Raw genomic sequence first — 23,659 nt, forward strand, 5'->3', positions numbered from 1 at the left:
GATAGATTTTGAGTTTAAACCAAATATTTGATTACAATTGACAAGCAAAATTTGATCCTTGATCAAAGCTATTCGTATCTCAGGTCAATTTTCTTTAAAAATTCAAAATTCCGTTTGTTTATACAGATTTTTCTTGGTTATTTATGATGATTTTTCTATTATTTTCTTTTTACGTAGATGGGTCCATTAGATTTTTTCTATTTTCTTTTAATTCTTCCACTTTACAGCATTTCGATGATACTTTATGCATATTGTTACGTTTTGGTTCTCTGTTTTTTTGTGTTGTATGTATTTTGAAAACGGATGTATCTGTTGTTTTGTGATGTTAAAAGATAATTTTCCAAGTGTGATTCATCGAAGTCGCAAGTTTACACGAATTATTACCATCGTAATCTCTGATTATCAAAAAGATTACATAATATATATTTTATTACTGATGGATAAATAATCCATTTCCGATTTTTTTCATGTAAGTGATTAATATATCTCAAAATAATGTGTATAATATTAGTATATTATTTCAAATGAGTTTAATAAAAATCAAGGTAATACGATGTAATGTTAGGAGTTAATTCCAAATTTAGTCGTTTAACTCCTCAAACCTCAGGCATATTCTGTCAGAAGCTCGGAATATTTCCGCTTTGCAATAAAATATAAATAATAGAATTTTTCTGAACGTATCCGAAAACGACTGTTTTTGAAATGTTATAAAATACGCTTTTAAATTGTATTATTGGAAATAAACGTTTATTTAATTTAAAATAAAAAAAATTAAGGCAAAGAAAAAAATAAAGATGGATCACTTTATGTTTTTGTAACTAAAATTACTGATAGTTTTATAAATACATGCATTTTATTAGGCAAATAATTTTAAGAATATGTTTACCTTATTTTTTTAAATTTAATACAAAAATAGTTAGTGAAAAAATCACAAAGTTTCATTTTCAAGTTGCGCTCGGAACCTTTTGTTTCATAAAGCAATCTGTTGGACAAACATGTTTTTGATGAAAAACTGCGCCATCTGTTGGACAAACATGCTTTTTATGAAAAACAGCGCCATCTGTTGGACAAACACGCTTTTTATGAAAAACAGCGCCATCTGTTGGACAAACACGCTTTTTATGAAAAACAGCGCCATCTGTTTGACAAACACGCTTTTTATGAAAAACAGCGCCATCTGTTGGACAAACACGCTTTTTATGAAAAACAGCGCCATCTGCTGGACAAACACGCTTTTTATGAAAAACAGCGCCATCTGTTGGACAAACACGCTTTTTATGAAAAACAGCGCCATCTGTTGGACAAACACGCTTTTTATGAAAAACAGCGCCATCTGCTGGACAAACACGCTTTTTTATGAAAAACAGCGCCATCTGTTGGACAAACACGCTTTTTATGAAAAACAGCGCCATCTGTTGGACAAACACGCTTTTTATGAAAAACAGCGCCATCTGCTGGACAAACACGCTTTTTATGAAAAACAGCGCCATCTGTTGGACAAACACGCTTTTTATGAAAAACAGCGCCATCTGTTGGACAAACACGCTTTTTATGAAAAACAGCGCCATCTGCTGGACGTAAATGCAGATGGCGATGTCAGCGACAATTGATCTACACAGACAGATCGAGCCACAGCAACTCGTGACGTGGCACAGATAGTTATAAATTCTGTTAAAAATCTTTTTCAACAAATTTTTTTTTTAGTTTCTTGTATAGTATATAATCTTAACCTTCAAATTAAGAATCGTAACACCACTAATTATTATATATGTACGCATAGAACATGCTTACATTATCCCAAAATCTCCATATTAATTTAGATGATTAGAATTCAGCATCAGATGGCTATGCATAATATTAATGACTGAATTTGCTTTCACTTGCATTACGCAAACCGATAGCCATCATAATTAATTGAAAATGTCCTGATGCATCGACAGGGAATACGCAAGAGTGGTATTTTGATTACCAAAAGTGACACCAAATCAAATAAGTGATTTCATTTGGTTATAAGTAAAATGATCACAAAGAAAATTATCGTAGACAAATAATAGTAATTATAGTTAATTAAAAATTATAGAAAGCATATAATCAAAGATACAAATCAAATTGATGATTTGTGTAGAAAATGTTTGGCTTTTCCGGAAACTATAGAACATATTATATCGGGATGTTCTATATTAGCACCGTCCGAGTATACATTTAGGCACAATCAAGTTTTAAAAATAATTCACCAAAATTTGGTAATTAAACATAACTTGATTGACTGCCGTAATGTAGTACCATATTATGAATACGAACCAAATTCATTTTTAGAAAACGAATTTTATAAAATATATTATGATAAAACTATACTAACAGACCGAGCGATTAGTCATAATAGACCCGATATAGTTTTACATGACAAAATTAAAAAAATAACTTATATCATTGATGTCGCTATTCCAAATTCCTGTAATATTCAAAAATCTGTTAGTGAAAAAATAAGAAAATACACAGATTTAGGAAATGAAATAAAAAGAATTTGGCATTCTCAGACTATAAAAATATTACCATTCGTTATTTCGGCTACTGGCATTATACCTAGCTCTCTAATTAAAAATTTAGGCGTATTAGATCTATCAAAAAAATTATATATAAAGATGCAAAAGTCGGTCATTTTTAATACATGTAGGATAACAAAAGATTTTTTAAATATTTATGTTGAGGGATCAGTAGGATTTATAGGCCCTGTTAGAAGTTCTACCGAGCCGAACCCTCTGATATGAAAATATCTGGAGACGGTGAATTATTTTCCCATTTGATCTCTGGTGATTTGACGTGTTGTTCTTGTATTGTTTTTTATTTATTTTGCTTATATAATGCACTTACATAATGTTGATTGACTAGATGATCATTTGTGGAAAAGTGAGTGGAAGGGTTAAGTTTTTCCTTTGGGGAAGACTTAACCCGGACAACTAAATCGGAAGTTTAAAAAAATAATAATAATAATAGTGTTTGGTGACCAGATCTGAATAGCCAAGAACTTTTCCACCTTCCTCTCCCCCACCTGCTTCCCTCACCACTACCTTTAGCCTCTCAAAATACCCCAATTGGGAATGCCATAGTCTCATAGATGGTTGGGACTCTTATGCGGTTTACGATCAAAACGTCAGTTACATTTACCATTTAGGACCATCTTACAACGTCGTACAAACACAATTGGCGTAGTTATCGAAAAGACTTAAAAAACATAAATCTATCCTTATTCATTTAAGGCGAAAAGACTCCACTCTACTCAAATAATAATTATTTCCAACGAATTTGTACGGATAATATCTTATTTAAGACCGATGTAGACTATTTATATTTAAGATTAATAAAAACAGTACATCGTCATTCAAATATTTTACGTAAAACGATTCGAATCGTTTTTTAACTATAAAATTAGCGTTTAAACCCAAATTTCATTTTTTTAGGCGATGAATCAGTAACTTTCCGAGGGATTCAATTAAAACATCGAATATTCTATTAAGGCGATGCCATACGTAGTAATGCAAAATCATGTGTTTTTGGTTTAAAAATTTGGTCGCCTAGAAATGTTTCAGATGTTTTAATTAAATACTGCAAGTAGAACTAATCGAGTATTTTTTAGATAAGTCTTTTTATAAGCCCAGAAAAAAATAATGTATAGGCCTATGAAAACTGCTTTAAAGTTCAAAATCTCCTACTTACGAACCCATTTTCTGTTATCATTTTATTGAATAATTTGGAAAATTAAGTTATTTATAAAATGATCAAATAAAAATTTAATATTTATGCCTGAACATCCACAAAATAAAATAAAAGGCACTTTTTGGCCATGTTTTGTTTTTGCATAAATCAAAACAGGCGGATGGTGTTAAGCGGGAATTTAAACTTTATCGCCATCTACGTAAGGGTTATTATTGATAGCGGCTCAATTTAAAATATCACACGACGTAGTGCATCGCCTTAATTTGTTCATCAAAATGTCATTATATTATGCCTGCTAGTGCAAATTCGACCGTAGGTCCGTCCAATACGCCTGGCCGCGTTCCGAATATTTTTAACACGACTTCTTCACTTACGTCGTTTCGATTCCAAATTTATTTCAGTTTATTTGATAGGGAAAATTCGACCGTAGGTCCGTGCAATACGCCGAGGTAGTGCGTCGTATATTTTTGTACACGCCTTCCTCACTTACGTCGTTATGATTTCGAGTTCATTTAGTATGGGTGTCGTAGTTGCGGTCTATTGTTATGTTAGACAGAACTTGACAAATAGCCGTCGCATGATCATGACGTCATCGAAACCCACGCTACTAGTTACAACAGTCAGAATGTCAACTGATTTAAGTACATCTGACGTCATGCACCTTCACGACACAAAATCGCTTAAGATTATACCGTTTTTCAGGTTTAAAATATGTGTTTAATAAAAAATAACAATTTACCAAAAAAAAGTTTCAGAAAAGTGCCTGAATTCCTAACTGAGTGCGAAATTTGTTTTTTTTATGTTTTTTCAAAGCAGAAGGTCCATCTCTTATATTATAATTCAATGTACGTTTGAAAGTGCAACATCAAAGCGCTGTGCTGTGTTTGAAACCATAGAGTCAAACCATAGACAAATTGGCTCTAGCTAACCGAATTATCTATGCCCACAGGGTGTGCGCCGGGTTTACATATTATATTGTCTGTGCTAGAACGTCGGTGGTAATGTCTATGGCGGTCCCTCAAGCTGCTATATTATGATTGTTGTATTTGTACCTACAATATCTACAGGGTGTTTGAAAAATAATTGATAAAAAAAAAACAATTAAGGCGATGCCATATGTAGTAATGCAAAATCATGTGTTTTTGGTTTGAAAATTTGGTCGCCTAGAAATGTTTCAGATGCTTTAATTAAATACTGCGAGTAGAATACATCTTGGCATTTGAAATAATCGAGTATTTTTATAAGCCCAGAAAGAAGAGTCTTTTTATAAGCCCAGAAAAAAAATAAAGTATAAGGCGTATGAAAACTGCTTTAAAGTTCGAAATCTCCTACTTACGAACCCATTTTCGGTTATGATTTTATTGTATAATGTGGCAAATTAAGTTATTTATAAAATGATCCGAAAAAAATTTAATATTTATTCCTGAACATCCACAAAATTAAATAAAAGGCACCTTTTGGCCATGTTTTTTTCTTGCTTAAATCAAAACAGGCGGATAGTGTTAAGCGCGAATTCAAACCTTATCGCCATCTACGTAAGGGGTGTTATTGATAACGGCTCGATTTAAAATATTACACGACGTAGTGCATCGCCTTAAACACTTTAGCAACGCATATTATAACGAAGTAGTGGCGTAACAGTTTTTTATTTTGTTTTTATTTCATTTTTAATTACCCTGTATCTATATATATATATATATTTTACCAAGGCAAAATCGCTTTTATTTCAAAATTTAAATATTACAAATTGAGGTTTTACTCATAAAATTATTTTTAAAAAATTAAATGATTAATAATTTATGGTAGATTTTACAATCACCCTGTAGTGTGAAATATGCATAGGTGCGAACCTCTACCACTAAGCCACTCGTGCTGCATGTTTTGCGGTCATGGCTCAGCGTTCTAACAGGGGAGGCGATATAAATGGGGAGGCGATATAAGCGAGTAGGCGATATAAGCTCTCGCTTACATCAGATCTGGAGGCTTTAGGACTAATCGGGCTAATAGAGCCTATTCGTATGGCACTTAGTACTGTCTAATAACAATGTATATTAAATTAAACAAGTAGGTACAATAATAATTATTAGCAAACTAGCTGTACCCCGCCACGCATTGCTGTAACTCAGTTTGTCTGTGCAGATAGAAAAACAATAGCGCGTGCTGCTTTTACGTCAAATAGATGGCGCTGTTTAAAAAACATGATTTTCCAACAGATTACGCTGTTTTTTCTAAAAACCATGTTTTCTCCTGTCACAATTGACATCTATATAATATAAGTAAATCATCTGTATAATATAAAAACACACACATATTTGAATGCAAAGTTGTGTAAAAATTTCAAAGTAATCTGTGAAGAACTTTTGGAGATTTAAGATTTTTAACAAACGATAGATTTTATTTATATATACAGGGTGTATCGGCACGTACCCGACAAACTTTAACCAGCTATTCCTTAGCACATTTGGAGTAAAAAATGTTATGGGCGCTTTGCTGTCCGGTAACATTTTTTTTCCATAAAAAAAAAAATAAAAAATCCACACTCCGTCACTGTCATTTGCCTTGTTTCTCGCGTTCAACAGCTGTTATTAGCAAGTGCGTCAAAAAGTGTCCTCGCTCTTTTGTACACACTAAATAATAATAGTTAAAAATGAGACGAATGGTGCTGTGCCATTTCGTTGTGATTGTAAAAGCGCGCCAACGTAGGTACGCACGTACATTATTCAACGAAACTCGAACAAAATATTGCCAGACGGGTTTTCAAACTTTGACAAAAGATAAAACATTGATGACATGTGGTGAAAATATGAATAATAATTTTTTTATTAAAAAAAAAATGTTACCGGACAGCTAAGTGCCCATAACATTTTTTACTCCAAATGTGCTAAGGAATAGCTGGTTAAAGTTTGTCGGGTACGTGCCGATACACCCTGTATATAGATTTTACACATACGTTTTTCAGTCAATTCTTCAACTGCTCTCATAATATGCGATATTTTATCGATGTCTTGATCAATTTAGCTTAACAGCTGTGATTACAATCCTTAGCTACGAATTCGTAGGTCAATTTAATATGATTTATTTTATTACACAATGAATTAATTCAAAATAATATATGTAGTATATTTCCATTGTGCTAGATACTGTAAGTATTGCCATGGTGAAAGACCACCATTTTGAATCGGAACATTGCTTTCAATGGCTCAGCCGTGTTTGGTGACTTTCATAGAAAATATACAGATAATATGTTGAACAGTGAAATCAATAACTTTACAATATCCGATTGATACACGTAATTATCGAATATTTTATACCAATTTCTCAAGCACGGTCGCACTATTGACATCCAAACTGATATTGATAGTGTAAATTGACATACGCGGGCCACACAGGAACATCTGTCTGAAGTTAAAAATACTAATAAAATGACAATGTCGAATTTAAATAATAACTTTAATACACTTTGGCAGTCCGCGTGTACTTTTTGACACTAAAAGAGAGTTAATTCGTCCAAATAAAAACTTGTGTTTCTGGATACGTATTGAAACAAATTTATCGCGTCTTAGATTAAGTCTATGGAATGTGTATACGATTTCTTTCAGTTCTAAGAGCTTACTTAGTTCACCCCAACGACACTATCCAAAAATGTGTTCATATTGACAGCTTGGAGGCCGCGTATTAAAAAGTAGCGGATTTTGTCTACCGGCTGTCGTAATCATATTTTGGTCGTGCTCGCAAATATCATTAACTGACCATAGATGACGGATTCTGACAAAATCGTATTAGCGCTTTATCTTTGTCCTTACCTCAATACTTTCGTAAATGATTCTTCCTCAATTAAGAGCAACGAACAAACATGATTTTTTGAAATTACATGTTTTCAATCCCAAATATAAATTTGCTTCCTATAAACTGAAATGTAGTCAATATTCCCTACAATAATTTATCATTCAACAACAAAACTGCTAAAATACTCGAGAATTTTTATTCTATGTCCCTCCATACAAACAATGATAATATTCCTTCATATAACTGCGGAGTTTCATATAAAGTCATATTTTATATTAATTGGTTGACTTTAGTACAATTTTGCTTGAAACTTTTCTTCTCTCTTTCTCTCTTGTGCTTTTCTCTCTCTAGCTGTCCCCTTCGCAGCTGGGATGCTATGGAAACCAGAATGGCGGCATCTGATTGGTTGGAGCTACCCCCCTCCCTTAAACTCCGTTGCCTTGGTGACGAATTCTGAAAAGCAGAGTTTCCCAAGCATTTCAGTGACTTTCCGAACTTTCACAATTTTCAAATAAAACAACAAAATATATATTTTTTATGACAAAGCGCGAGCAAAGCGAATTCATGTTTTAACTCTAACTTTTTTGCATTTCTTCTGTCTGTAATTTTGTGTGTGCGTTCCATTGCCGTTTCAAAATGGTGGCCGTTTTAAAGGTGAAATCTTTGGGTTTATTTGGATTTTCTTACCTTCCAACCTTCCTGCCTGCCTGAATAAAATTTGTAAAAGTAATTGTAATTGAGATAGTGACTTATTTTTTTACGATTCGGCGTTATGCGTGTGTTTGTGTAGCAGGTTTTCAATTATTTTTTTTAAAATTAATTTGACGGCCATTAATTATTTTGCAGATTAAAAATAAAGCATTAAATTAAATATTTTTTTTAAATAACAATACATTTAATTCCTTCAACATTTCCTTAATTTTCGTGTTTCTTTTTTTCTTCAGTGTAATTCTCATAGCTCCATTTCATGGTATTATCATTTAATTAATTAATCTATCGATATCCAAGAATAATCTACAAATAGTATAAAAGTCGCTATCCGCGTCTCTTTATTTGTGCGCTTAGTTCTTTCAAACTACGCAACGGATTTTGATAGGGTTTTCACAATCATTTAGAAAATTTCTTCCGCAAGGTTTATATATATAAAATACATGCATATTATATTTATAGAAAGTAGAGAAATGTCTCTAAGCAACTCCGGGTACATGTCTGGTATAAATAATAACGTGGAACAGTAATCATGAAGTAAAATTTGCTATTGAAATGATATATGTGTCCCAAGCAGAAAAATAGTATTATGCTTACGTTAATTATCATTTAATAGTTGTGTTATTATAGCCTTCTTGTAACTATTTTCCTTCAATTTGAACACACGTCTACTATTTCTGAGAATTGCCAACTGCATGCAATCCAGCGAGTATATAAATGACTCGGTCCTGATATTATAGTTGTATATAAGGGAATTATGCGGAGTAAATCAGGGCTGTCTTTAATGGTTTTAACAATTTTATTTTGAATAAAATTCAATTCGGAAACAAGTCTTCTATCCAGAGTATTAATAATTTTATCATTTCATCAAGTTGTTCTAATTTATCGTTTAAGGCAATGCCATACGTAGTAATGCAAAATCATGTGTTTTTGGTTTGAAAATTTGGTCACCTAGAAATGTTTCAGATGCTTTAATTAAATACTGCGAGTAGAATACATTTTGACCTTTGAAATAATCGAGTATTTTTTAGATAAGTCTTTTTACAAGCCTAGAAAAAAATAATGTATAAGGCCCATGAAAACTGCTTTAAAGTTCAAAATCTCCTACTTAAGAACCCATTTTCGGTTATGATTTTATTGTATAATGTGGCAAATTAAGTTATTTATAAAACGATCGGAAAAATATTAAATACTTATGCCTGAACATCCACAAAATAAAATAAAGGACACTTTTTGGCCATGTTTTTTCTTGCATAAATCAAAACAGGCGGATGGTGTTAAGCGGGAATTTAAACCTTATCGCCATCTACGTAAGGGTTGTTATTGATAGCGGCTCAATTTAAAATATTACACGACGTAGTGCATCGCCTTAATATATCTTATACGAATTTTTACTGATTTTTTTTTTTGGAATCGGAGACTTCGAAATAAAAAAAGATTTTTAATGTTGAAATTTTGTTTAAGTCTCTGCCATCGAGTAGAATTAAGCCAAGCATTATGAACCAATATCCATTTTAAAACAAACTTAGATAAAGTACATCAACCGCGTCTTGCCATAAAGTAGCGAGTTCATTTTGGAAACATATTCCAGCAGATAAAAATAAAATTTAATACGAAGCGGGGGTGACAGTAGCTAGTAGCTTTTGGTAAATCCCTTGCATTTTGCGCCGGATTTTCCCGGGCTTTTTGACTCGCGCCGGATGCGGAAACCAATCTAAAATAAGACAAGAGATTTTTGAATTTAGAACGGCCTGTCACACGATAAGGAGGGGATCCCCTTTTGGAAAAGCTTGCGGTTTATATTATTCTTAAATGTAAAGTTGAAAATCTGTTTTCTGAAATTGTGAAAAATCTCTGACGGTGATTTCTTGCGTCGTGGAAGTTACACGTATATTTACCAAGCAAACTAACGTTTCTTATTTGATAACTAGCTCTAAGATAGTATGAATTCTTGACAAATCAGTCCCAATTTTAAAATAAATGAAAATAAGAAGGTTAAACGCAAGTAAATCCATTAATTGAGGACTGAACGCAGTTGGCGCTAGCAAAAAATTGTCCAAAGAAGCGAAGCTAGCAGTCCGCAATGGAGTGCTGGTACCTACCCTGATGTATGGAAGTGAGGCATGAAACTGGCATAGAAAGGATGAAAGTAGACTGAATGCTGTAGAAATGAGATCTCTAAGGCGTATATGTGGTAAAACCATGTGTGATCGTGTGAGAAATGTGGAGATCCGCAAAGAGTGCAAGGCTGATGTAAACGTAGTGAGTAAGATCAAGAAAGGGAGGCTTAGATGGTTTGGGAGCGAATGAGCGAAGAAAGGAGTGTAAAGAGAATATATGATGCAAATGTGGATGGTAGCAGAAGTCGGGGACGCCCGAGGAACACACGGCACATCCAAGAGAATCAGATACTTGAGTCGGGCCATGTCAAGAGTCAGAATAATAAAAGAGTATGTATGAGACGATGTGTGAATGTGAATGAGGCAAGAAGTGTGTGACAAGACCGAGTTGTTTGACGGTCCGTCCTCTCTGCCTACCCCTGCGGGGAAACGGAGTGATGGTTATTTAGTTAGACAATTAAAATATTTTTTTCTGTAAACATGTTATATTCCAGGTATGTCTCGATGTCTGACATAATCAGTTCCAATTAATGATACAATAAATTCTAAATAAATTTGAGTTCATTGAACCAAGGTCACAGTCACAGACAGACAACCGAAATTAGTGTGTTTGATAACATTTTATTCGTTATCACTTGTAGTTATGGTCACAATTGGTTTCATATACTTTATTTAACCTGTTGATTTATGTAGAATTTACGCGTTTGAAATATCAACCAATCAATCAGACATAACATCGAATATAAAACAAAAAGCATAAATAACCTAATTTTTTTGGTATTTATTATAACAAATACGGATAAACGAACGAAATATGATAGACCTCAAGCGAGGACCCTGGCCACTATCCACTATCGAATATACGGCTCTATTTTGAATTTAATTTGAATTCCCGCATGTGAAATGCAATCAGACAGTGGGATGTAGTGGACTGGTTTGTTGTAGAGAGGTTACCAATAGGAAGAACGATCATTATGTTTTATTGGGACAACTTTAAATACAATTTAAAAAAGTAAAAAATAACATTATTTAAAAAGACTATATATTATACATTTTTTTAAATTTGAGTAACGCACAAGAGTTCCAACCTTCTGGAGCCAGTTATACAGAGTTTTCCAATAAGAGGTGTTATTTTGAATGGCTCGCTATTTCGGTAGATGTTACTTTTGAAGCTGTCATTTTTTGACAAGTAGAAACTACGCCATTAATAAAAATGGAACGATACACGCTTCAACAACGCATTGAAATTATTAAAATTCACTTGAGTGAATCAAATGCAAATCATCTTGAGTGATGAGGCCCATTTTCACCTCGGTGGCTTCGTCAACAAGCAAAATTGTCGCATCTGGGGCTCGAAAAACCCAAGAGTTATTGTTTAAAAGCCTCTTTATCCTCAACGTGTGACTGTTTGGTGCGGTTTATGGTCCGGCGGAGTCATTGGACTTTACTTTTTCGAAAATGAGGCTGGAGCAACAGTTATGGTGAATGGATTGCGCTATCGAGAGATGAATAGTGATTTTTATGGTCGGAATTGGATGGTATTGGTCTGGACAACGTTTACTTTCAACAAGACGGCGCTACGTGCCACACAAGCAACGAAACCATTGATCTTTTACGATTGAATATCAAAACGTGTGACTGTTTATTTATTCATAACAATATATAAATTTATATAAATTTTATAACAAAATACAATATACTTGTATACGAAAATAAAATTATCGCGGACAGCGTGGCTTTGTTTCTTATACAAATCTACAATTTTATTTCGAGATTGATCAAATTTTGCACAGCTGATCTTCTAAACCAGAGAAAGGTCACTGTTTACGTAATAATTCTGAAAACCACCCACATCCTTTTTGCCCATCCCTTAGAGCAGAATAGAGCCCAGCCAACAATTGTACTTCTGCAAGAATTCTTTACAATTACTGCGTTACATGGAAACTTTTTTGAACTATCTATACATCTGATGATTTATATCACAATAGTTTTCTGTAATTCACAGACTTGTGGCTAGAGAAAAGACGGCATATAAAAATCAAATACCAGATCATCAAAAAATTGTCACCCTAAAAAAAATGTTTGAAACGTAGACAGCACTAATGCCTCTTGTGGGGGAAAGTCGGGTAACCAAGGCTACGGGACTATACGGGATGTGTGTTGCAAAATAATATATACCTACAACAAATGTTTAACATCCAGTTTATATCAATCACCGTTTAAATAACATTGTACCTGTCTATTACCATTTTACAATTTTTTTTTTTTTTTAACAATTTATTGTTTAATCAAACTAAATAATAAAAATTATCCGTTTCTATATACACTGTGCTCAGTGTTGATACTGTGAAACTTTGGGAGTAGAATATTGAAACGAATTGACACCTTCCTCTTTCCCATCTCCTTCCCCTCCCCACTACCTTTAGCCTCACAACAAACCCCAATTGGGGATGACTTCGTCTCACTGGCTCCAGTATCCAGTCTTTTTATATATACAAAAAAATCATAAAAAACTAAAAAAATGTAGATTTTTTTTTCATTAGTGCCCGATCAAAAATTATGATAAATTAACATTTTTGTGGTGGTTTACAAAGCACTCATATAAACACTCCTTTATAAGTATTATTTCTTCGCTCTCGGTCAGCTGTTCTATTTAAGATTTGAAATTTAAGGGTTGCCATTTTTTTCACTCTAACACGTGCCTGACTTGCAAAAGTAAAGCTACGTTTTCACTGGACAATTTTTATGATTATTTTTTTTGATAAAATTTCTTTCTTTAAAAAACTTCATTTTTTTCTTAGCTTACCACCCAATATTTCGCGGTATGAGCCTGGAACACGGTTTATGTCTTCTTCTGGTATTTCTCCAACTTTAAACGGGAAAAAACATTATAAGGCGTAAGTAACTAAAGGGGTGTTCCAAATGGCGTCCATACATTAAATGAATGAATTTTGAAAAAGTTTGTTTGATGTGCATTAGTTGCTTCCTCGTGACCTTTTACGTCCAGCAGTCCCTCCTTCCCCATTCTCTTCTCCTTTCCCCATACTAACCACCCTTCTTTACTCGAACCTCCCTCCCTCACACCACTTTCCCTCCATGGCGAAGTAACTAAAAAGGGCACGAATAAAAATAACTTATTTTTATAATTGACGTTTTTATGGTACTGAGTACTTACGCACAGATTTTCATTTCTATCTAATCCTAGATTCAATGTATCTATATCTACAGTTTTATTCCCAGATCTATGAAATTTTTAGCTCTAAAAAACAAAAGAAAGGTGACTACCTACACGAGATTTGGAAAAACAACACCTATCCAATTCCTATCCCTTAGAACAGACTTTTGACACATCTTGATGAAGTTTTACACACTGCTGTAAAGCCCGGGCAACGCCGGAGACTTAAAAACTACACCTATCGCTTTTTCCAGAAGTAAATTAGTTCCCAGAAACGACACCCATAGCGCTAGTCGTCGTCACAACATGACAGCTGTCAATTGTATCCATTCTGAAACACATTGTTGTTTGCTTTATTCAATAACTTTGATCTGAAATATCTACGATTCTATAATCTCTTCATTTCACTCCTGTTTTCCATTTTACCCCGCCGTTCCATTTGCCCCCTTGTGCCATTTTACCCCTACTCTCCCACCGCCCAAAAACAAAGCGTGTTCACATTCGTGTAGTAACTGAGTATATTGTGTGTATAGCGCCGCCTGGCGGTTTCCACATCAAACGCAAAACGTGAATTCACTTACGCCCCGCCCTTCACCCACTCACCCCCTGTGCCGTATCGCCCTGCGCTGTACTAATTTGCCCCGGCCTCCCGCATTTAGAAGGTACTCCACTGCATTTAATGTTAAATGGAGATGGTTAATCGGTAATAAAAGTCTGCTTTATGTTATATTACAGCGGAAATCTTTTATTTTTAGCTTGGGTTTCAGTAGTTCATACGTCTATCAAAACGCATAGATTTTGTTCTACATTATTTATGTAATTTAGTTAATACTCACTACGAAGCACATAATCTGTTCATTTAATACACCACCCGACATCAGATCAAGCTGAAACTCCGTAGATAATCTCGTTCTTGATGACAATGCATTTTATTAACTTGCAGGCAATTACGTACACGTACGCGGACATACGCATTTCTCTGAAATTGTATGATATTACAGCAGATTTATTTACGAAATACAAAATAAATGTCAGTCCTACCCAATCAGGATTTGGTGCAGTTGTTAGCGCGGTTTACTCCACTCCCTTGGGAAGACGGCTAAATCCTCTGTCATCTGTCATCTCTCAAGTATCATCTGTCATAATTCATCTGTCACCTGTCATCTTTAATCTGTCAAGTATTATATGTCATCTGTCATCATTCATCTGTCACCTGTCATCTTTCAAGTATCGTCTGTCACCTGTTACCTGTCACCTGTCATCTGTCATCTGTCATCTCTTATCAGTCATCTGTCAGCTGTCATATCTCAAGTATCATCTGTCATCATTCATCTGTCACCTGTCATCTTTCATATTGTCATCTTCCATCTGTCATCTTTCATCTGTCATCTTTCATCTGTCATCTTTCAAATGTCATATTTCATTTGTCATCTTTCATCTGTCATCTTTCATCTGTCATTTTTCATCTGTCAAGTATCATCATTCATCTGTCACCTGTCATCTTTCAAGGATCATCTGTCATCTGTCACCTGTCATCTGTCAGCTGTCATCTGTCAGCTGTCATCTGTCATCTGTCATCTATCAACTGTCATCTGTAATATAACTAATAAAGCTTTTATTTTATTTTCAGGGGGAGCCAGTGGCGGGTCAGAGTTTGGATATAGTTCCCCGTACAGTGGGCAGTACTCCAGCGCGCCCTATGGACATTCGGCTTACGCGCCCCCGGCGGGTCCCTTACTGTCCAAGTGGTGAGTTACCACACTGATTATTATTTTAATTCTATCATATAAGAATCAATTTAGTATTTAAAACTAAAAGAAAAAATTGTGCGGCCCTCCACAGCAGTAACCACTGATTTGATCATGAAAAATTCAAAAAAATAATAAGGATTCGTGTTCAGTTATCACTATAACTCAAAAATGGTTGACTAAATTTGTGGTATTGTTACAAATTACAAATTATAACATTGTTTGTTAAAAACGAGTTGAAATCAGTTTTTAGTCAATCAAGCAAAAATAATTTTGAACATTCCCTCGTTCTCTCTGACTCTCTCAGTTCCCTCCAAAAACTTAAATCCAGTCCTCTTCTTCATCCTGATGATCACTTTGTATGCCTTATTCGAGAGATGATAGCCTCCATTCAAAGCTCTGGTAAAACTGTAACTCTGATTTGGATTCCTGGACATGTTGGTATCATGGGTAATGATATTGCGGATGCCTTGGCAAAACAAGGAGCGTCCAACCCTGTTGTTACCCTCGTAAACCACATTCCCCTATCTGACATTTTTTCCATCATCAAAGATAGATCCCGCAATGTTTGGTCGGAGTATTGGCACATTGCTAGTCAATCCAAGGGAGCCTGCTATGCCTCAATACAAAGGACTATTCCATCAAAGCCGTGGTTTCAGCAATTCCCTCATTTTTCCAAAAAATAAATTTCTTCACTCTTTCGAATGAGGATCGGACATTGTTCCGTTCCTTCCCACCTTTTTAAAATTCACGTCCTTGACTCCCCAGATTGTACATTCTGTGGTCTAGAAGTGGCAACTTTAGATCACATATTTTTTGGTTGTCCCTCTCTAAACAAATATACTCTCTTCTATCAAGCCTTATCTAAAATTGCCTCCCCTCCATTCAATATCTCATCTCTTCTAAGTCTGAACTCGACTCCAATTTTCATTATAATTTTGAAATTTGCCTATTTAAATAAAATTAATATATAAATTCACCTTTCATTTCTCAAAAATTTTAAATGATGGCCAAGAACACCCTTGAAGGGTGAAAGACAGAAATAATGAAAAAAAGCAAACTTTAACAGATTAGTTTACTAATAACTAACATCTCAAAATGAGGCCGCAGAACGAAAATTTAGCTTAATCAAAAATATATCTAAATGGCGTTGAAAATCGAAAAGGTTTTCGGGTAATTTTGATTTGACTACATCCAACAAAAAATCAATCCGAAACTTCAAAAACTCTACCAACCAAGCCAAATCCCATTTGGATAAGAAATTTATTGTGCATATATTTATTGCTGTAATATCATCCGATTTATGTACGCGTTTGTGTACGTGATTGCCACTAAAATTTGATAGAATGCGTCGTAATCGACAACTAATCTATCTGGCGAGTTTCAGCCCGATCGGATGTCGGGAAATTGCAAGATTGATGAACAATTATTTCAACATTATTAAATATACTAATGTTTTGTCAAACAAAGCATAAAATAACTTTACATGTAATTTGATAAAGTTTAATAAAAAAAACCCTCGCGAAAAACTACTTAGTTTTTTAATGCCTCCATGAAATACCAATAATGCACAAAGCAAAACAAGTTTCAATGCAATAAAACGGCAAATGGTCTTGCATTTAATGTGCCCCTTTGTTGGAAAGGCCCCCCCTGTCTGTGGGGTCCCAAGGGCCCCAAAAGGAAATCCCCTCGATTTCGAAAAGGTCAGAATCTAAATTCAATTTGTACGGGGGGTTTTCACTGAATATGTCAATTGGGATTTTTCATTGAAAAAATTCACCCCTTTTAAAATATCATAGAGTAATGTTGTATATAATATATTATAAAATACATGTTTTTGTTTAGTAAAATTACTTGTATAAAAGTTATATTCTTTTAAGCCTAGAATGTAACATTCTCAATACGTTCTCAATGCAAACTTTTAGGGCGGGTTTTTTCATAGAATTTAAACAATTTATCAAATTTCAACGATCATTTTTGGGTTCTGTGAATTTCCTATTTAAGTTCTGTTATTATATCATTATAGGCCAGTTACTTGACAAAACTGAAATAATAACTTTTAAAAATAAGAAGAAAACTTTCACAGAACTTGAAAATTAACTTTGAATTGTGAAGAATTTTTCAAATTTTCTGAAATAACCCGTCCTTAGTAAAATATGAATTTATTCTTACAATGTCGGAACACGTGTTCATAAAAATAAATAAAAATTAAGGCAAATCCAGGTTATCACGAAACGGCCTGCAATCCCGTTTTTAACTGGAAAACCAATAATTTTAATAGATTCTTAAAAATAAGCAATACTTTTTTTCATCCGTGTGAGCTCTAGCATCATGATATTTGCATAGCATTTTGCTGTTGGAATTTGATTTCACTGCTTCATTTCAATTAAGACCTAAGGATCTTTCAAAAATCAATTTTTTGTTGTTATTATCCAAAAACTTTCTTATTATTTCATCTATATTTATTATTAACTTATTTTTTCAGATCCGAAAAAAAATACCTCCTGGCCGCACTACGATCTTGAAGAAATCTGAAAATCTACGAAAAATTTGAAAGTGCAAATTGTGGTGGTGTTACTTAAATTACAAACGTTCAAAGTGAAAATTGGTCTTGATATAAAAAAAGGTTCCATCCACGCATAGGCCAAAATAAAATAAAACAATATGAAATTTAGCTATCGGTGGAGTGGTACCTTTGTCATGCATTTGAGGTGATCAGTGACATTAAAAAGTGAAAAAAAATTATTATTTTTTTTAAATTTCGAATAATTTGGACTATTCTTTGCTTAAACAAAGGAACACCAATAAAATGTTTGAATTTAAAAATAATTGTAAGCATAATTATTATTATTGTCAATTTGACACTTGTACAAATTAAATTTTTAAAATGTGTACTTATTTTTTTGTATTTAGAACATTTTTCCAATTTTTCAAATGTTATTTAGAATTCTAATATGAAATGCGATTTTTGAATGCCAAAAGATGTAAATTTCAATATTCGACTTTTTTATATTTATTTATATATGTTTTTCATAATTGTTTTTTAGATTATTTAAGGTATTTTTAAGAATGTATTTTATGTTTATTAATTCCTTGTTATATGATATAAGATTTTTGTCCCAATTTATGTGATTTTTTTTATACAAAAAGTGTAATTTTAATTATTTTTTTGTTGAAAAATCGATTTGATGTACAGAAAGCTCTCGATTTACTGGGTTAAGCTTATCCGAGATGTTGTTGATATTATCCATGTTGTTAACGTAAAAATACTAAAGTCAGTAACATATATATATATGCACCTTAACCGGCGTATACAGGAAAAAAAATTATTAAAAAAAAAAAAATTACATGTTTTCTGATATTTACGAAAACATGCTTTTCTGAGCACTGTTGAATGTTGATATGTTGAATAAATTGTGGTTTTTATATGTGTATTATTTGTTTTATGGAGCATTTTGTAAATATATTTGGATAAACCGGGAAATCAGTATAACAAAATTTTTTTCAAAAAAATTCCAGAAAATCGGGAGTCCACTGTATTTTTTTTAATTATGAGTATAGTAGCATTTCTTTTAATTCGCATTTATTCTGAAAAGATTTCAATTCGGCGAAGTTTTGCTCAATTATTAAAAAATTACAATCATTTAATTGATAGCTTTGAATAACCAATTTCATTAAATTTCATAATTATTACGAAAGAGATTGTAAATATTAGAATATTTTAAGAAATTGCACAAGTAATTTTAAGTTTTTTTTTTTTAAACAAACAGTTGTTTTTTGTATTACCTTAGTCTAATAACATCAGAGATTAAAATTAAATTAAGTTTATTTTTCTACGTATTATTTCTTCTTTCGCCACTTAGACCCGGTTACTTCATTCATTGTAACTCCATTTTCACTTTTAAATCTTTCCAATAATAACGGTTTGGAACGTTATCACTCATAATGTTTAATCAATTTCGATTAAAATTAAAATATGTCTTTATTTACCCAAAAAATGAAATAAACCAAGCCTTAATAATTCATCATATTCAAGAACACATAAAGAAAAATGTATTTTAAAACCAAAAAAAAAAAACTAATATCAAATATTGAAAAAATACTGCAAATATATTTTTAATGAAATGTTTTTTTGTTATGTACCTACTTGATTTTTTAAAATCTTTTTTTAAGATACTATTTACTTAATTAAAATTGTTTTTTAATCCCTTTTTGATCCGTCCTATTTAATTTATAAATTTAATTAACAAATTTTTTTAGTTTTATTTTTTAAACTTATTTTTTCTTGATTTTACATCGAAGTTATTTTTGTACTATTTCATTATTTTTGTATAATTTTCAACCTGTTAATTAATATACATGTATTTATAAGTTGTATTTTATCCAAAATAACCAATGAAACTATCTAGTAGAACCAAAAAATGTTTAACGTAAGTCAAAAACCAATTTCTAAGTAAATTAATAATTAAAATTCGAATATATCCATTGTCTAAGGTTTAAATTTATAAAATGTAATTCAATAAGCTTTAAACAAGAAAATTGAGTTAAAAACTCATACTTTACGATTTAAAATGTTTCATCAACAGTAATCAAGGGCGCCGAATTTTGTATTTAAAAATTTAAATGATAAATTATTTAGTTATTTTTCCTCACAATAAAACAACAATTTTTCATTAATTAATAGTTGTTTAAAACTTATAACACCTTTATTAGTAAGGGCTTAAGTGATTTAAATTTAAAGTTTCGGCTAAATATTAATTTAGCTGAAACTCAGTTTTAGTTAAACTTTGTATTGAACAACCCAGCCTCACTGAAGATCTTTTTAAATAATTTTGAAGCAAAAGTTGATATTATTTTTAGATAATGGATTATTGGAATTTTAACAAGATCTGAAAAAATAGGTTTTTGATGCTAAGAGAGTTTATTTTGTATGCTTAATATAATATTTGTTTTACCAAAGAACGATTTTGTAACATCCCAATATTTACTTATATAAAATAAACCTGTAAAACAAAAACAAAAATATAATTTAAAAATGATTAATTTAAATAACAAATTGTTAGTTATCTCGATTATTTTGAAATCGAGATAAGATAAATTTTGAAATCAAGGGATCCTAATTCAAGGGAGTGAAGAAAAGATGCATATTTATAATATATTTTTTAAATATTCAAAGAACGTAAGACATATACAGAAAAATGAGGAACCCATTTAATATTAACCCTTTTTAATAGAACACAATTCAATTTACACAATGTTGATTTATTTATTTTTTTCAATAAAATTTCAAGACAACTTTGTGAAAATAAATCACTAGGTATTTATGTATTATCACAGTAGATTCACAAACCTGTTAAACATGAGAAAACTGTTGTGGTTTTTCAGTAGTCTTGCCATAAATTGTTGTTGGAATAACTTAAACTTCAAATTGTAATATTTAATTATTGAAGGCAATATTAGCGATTCTTAAACGAAAATTTGAAACAAAAAAATCAGAAAAAGATACGATGGCATCTAGGAGTTGAACCCGGGACAATTGTCTTGCCAATTGAGCTAATAGGTCCCTATCTACTTCAGCATCATACTTAGAATGTGAATACATAAAGATAGCAGCCAATAAAAATGTGCAGTGAAAAAATTAAGATAATGTTAGTAGTTCTTATTCCTAACATATGACCCAAGGAGATGCATTAACACGTGTTCCGATGTATCAGGAATTTACTAAAATATAAATTTATCAGGAAACGGCCTGCATTCCAGTTTTTAACCGGGTAACTATATGAAGAGATTATGTAATAAATTAGCAATACGCATTTTTCTCCGTGTAGCATTTACCACCAGCGAATAGAGTTTAATATTTGACAGATCGTCGGGAATCTACAGTCATCCAAAGCCAACTCTAAACACCAACTGAATTTCTGTCTTTGTATTGAAGGTCGTCAAATATCAATATCACTGTATTATAAATAACATAAATACCAACAAAATTACACAGTTATCTTCTTAATTTTTGTAACAGATTTTCTATTAACTTACTTGAAGTAGAATTCGTCGAAGTTTCAAAAAATTATCATACTACCAATATTTAAATAATAACCTAACTTTTTCATCTGGAAAAGGCATCTTCGCTAGGGAAAATAATTTTCCCACCTCCTGAGAACATTAATAGCATTTTTTTTATTTTAATTTCCAATCAATGAATTATTATATAATTTATATAGTCATGTGATCCAATGATTGTAAAATAAAGTAGATTTTTTTTTCTAAATTGTAATTTTATTTAATTTAGTTGACTTTTATGAAATCGTACAGCAATTATTTTATACCAAAATGCATTAATATATATATTATTACATAATCATTGTAAAACTGTATTATTTTCCTTATTCTAAAATGTGTAATAACTATTTGTAATGTTATTTTTAAACGAAATAATGATTTACCAAATTATTGTACTGTAAAATAATTCGCATTTATATATTTTTATATGAAATTAATGTACCTCTTTTTGTAAAATTATCCCTGTTTGTATATTATGCTCTGTTAACTTGTATTCTTATTTAATTGATAACTTGTAGAATAATTGGCATTTTGTAATAGTACCATTTGAAATCACACTTGCATCATACCTGTATCATTATTATATCATAAAATGTTAAAATTATGATGGTAGGTACCTAACCTAAAATGAATTCTAGTAATTTTTAAATCAAATATTCGAATTTTACAATTTGATATTCGAGTTATTTATATCAATAGTTATTCTTACTGCTGTACCTAGTAGCGGGGTACGAATGACGTCATAACCCATCCTATCGACGATAAAGCATTACGATATTTGATTTTATACGTAATTCGGAAAGTGATGTTGATTGTTTGTCGCATTTTTTTTTGAATCGTTATAATTTTGGTCTGGAATTCTTTTTTTGTTAAACTAACCGGATATGATTGATTATGGATTAAGTTTTGTATTTTACAATCATTTTTGGAATTCATTCTAAGGTACCTACACACATTTTCTTTTGTTTTTTTTTTCAAATTTAGTTTCAAAATAGAACGCTCTATTAATATAATTTATGAACTGATCAATAATATATATATGTTCGCATATAGGGGGTCTAGTGCATGATTAGACATATTTATGTAACAGAGGAGATATAAAATAGACAAAACCATGTTTCTAGCGCGGTTTTCAAACACATAATATGATGATTTTTTAAAATAGTTCTAATATTAAATTATATCTAAAACTAGCTGAAGTTCCCGGCATGGCCCGGGCGTTACGCAGAGGTTTTTTTTTACATCAGATTTAAACGGGTTGAACGTTAAGTGTGCAAAATTTCATCAAGTAATATCTAAATTTTGCTTTAAGGGGTGGGAAAGGGAAATGGTTTTTTTTGAAATCCCAAATAAAAATTGACCTTTCCATTGTTTTAAAGGTCAAGTGTAGACAAAACTGTAGATTTGTATAAAAACAAATGAATGAACGAAATTCTATTTTCATATATCTTGTATAAAATCACCCTGTATGCGAATATGTATAGTTTATTCAAAAGTTATGTGACTCTCACTTTTCACGTGGAAAAAAAATAAGCAAAATAATTGATAAATAAATTAAATATTTATTTAGCGAAAAGCTGACAACTAGTGCATTTATACGTTGATCAATTTGAATTCATTAGACCTTTTTTTACAGTTTTTGGAAAGCTTTAAAATGTGTTCTTTTTAGTACATTTTTTCTTTTTAATATTAAGTTTGATACAGAGGACTATCCCATTAAAACTGTGGTTTCACCAACTCCCCCCAATTTTCCAAATAAAAAATATCCTCACTTATTCTAATAAGAATTGGACATTGTTCCATTACTTGTCTCCCAGATTGGACTTAGTTACAAGTTAGTGGGAACTTTAAATCACATATTTTTTTAGTTGTCTCTATCTAAACAAATATCATCTCTTCTATCAAGCCTTATTTCAAATTGCCTCCCCTCCGTTAAACATCTCATCTCTTCTAAGTCTAAACTGGACTCCAATCTTCTTGTAATTATGAAATTGGTCTATTTAAATAAAATAATATATGTTATTAGAAATGATGGCTTAAAACACCTTTAAAATATGAAAACCAGAAACATAAAAAAAAAGAGTTATGAACATTGAACCTGTACTGTATAATATTCGTATTTTCATCAACACGTGTTCTGAAATCATGATAGTATATTCGTAATTTACTATCTAAGTTTATCAGGAAAGCTGTTAATTCATTCAAAAGGCATTCAATCCCGCTTTTAACTGCAATTACCAGTAAAACGAAGAGATTCTCAAGACATAAGCAATAGTCATTTTTCTCCGTGTATTCAATTGCTTAATTTTTTTCCATATCAAAAAAAGTAATTTTTAAAAGAAACTTGT

General features: G+C 31.8%; 1 protein-coding gene across 1 annotated transcript in view; it reads left to right on the forward strand.

Moving 5' to 3' along the window:
• The window catches only part of LOC149409923 (uncharacterized), a 135,617-nt gene extending 120,362 nt beyond the window's left edge, over positions 1-15,255 (forward strand). The window contains exon 10 of the mRNA XM_089649103.1: positions 15,134-15,255. Coding sequence (XP_089505229.1) covers positions 15,134-15,255 — 122 coding nt within the window. The remainder of the gene's footprint in view (positions 1-15,133) is intronic.
• Positions 15,256-23,659: the final 8,404 nt, after the last annotated feature.

Source organism: Hesperophylax consimilis, chromosome 29 (genome assembly GCF_061612785.1).
Source record: "Hesperophylax consimilis isolate HC1 chromosome 29, BYU_Hcon_1.0, whole genome shotgun sequence".
Taxonomy (NCBI): Eukaryota; Metazoa; Arthropoda; class Insecta; order Trichoptera; family Limnephilidae; genus Hesperophylax; species Hesperophylax consimilis.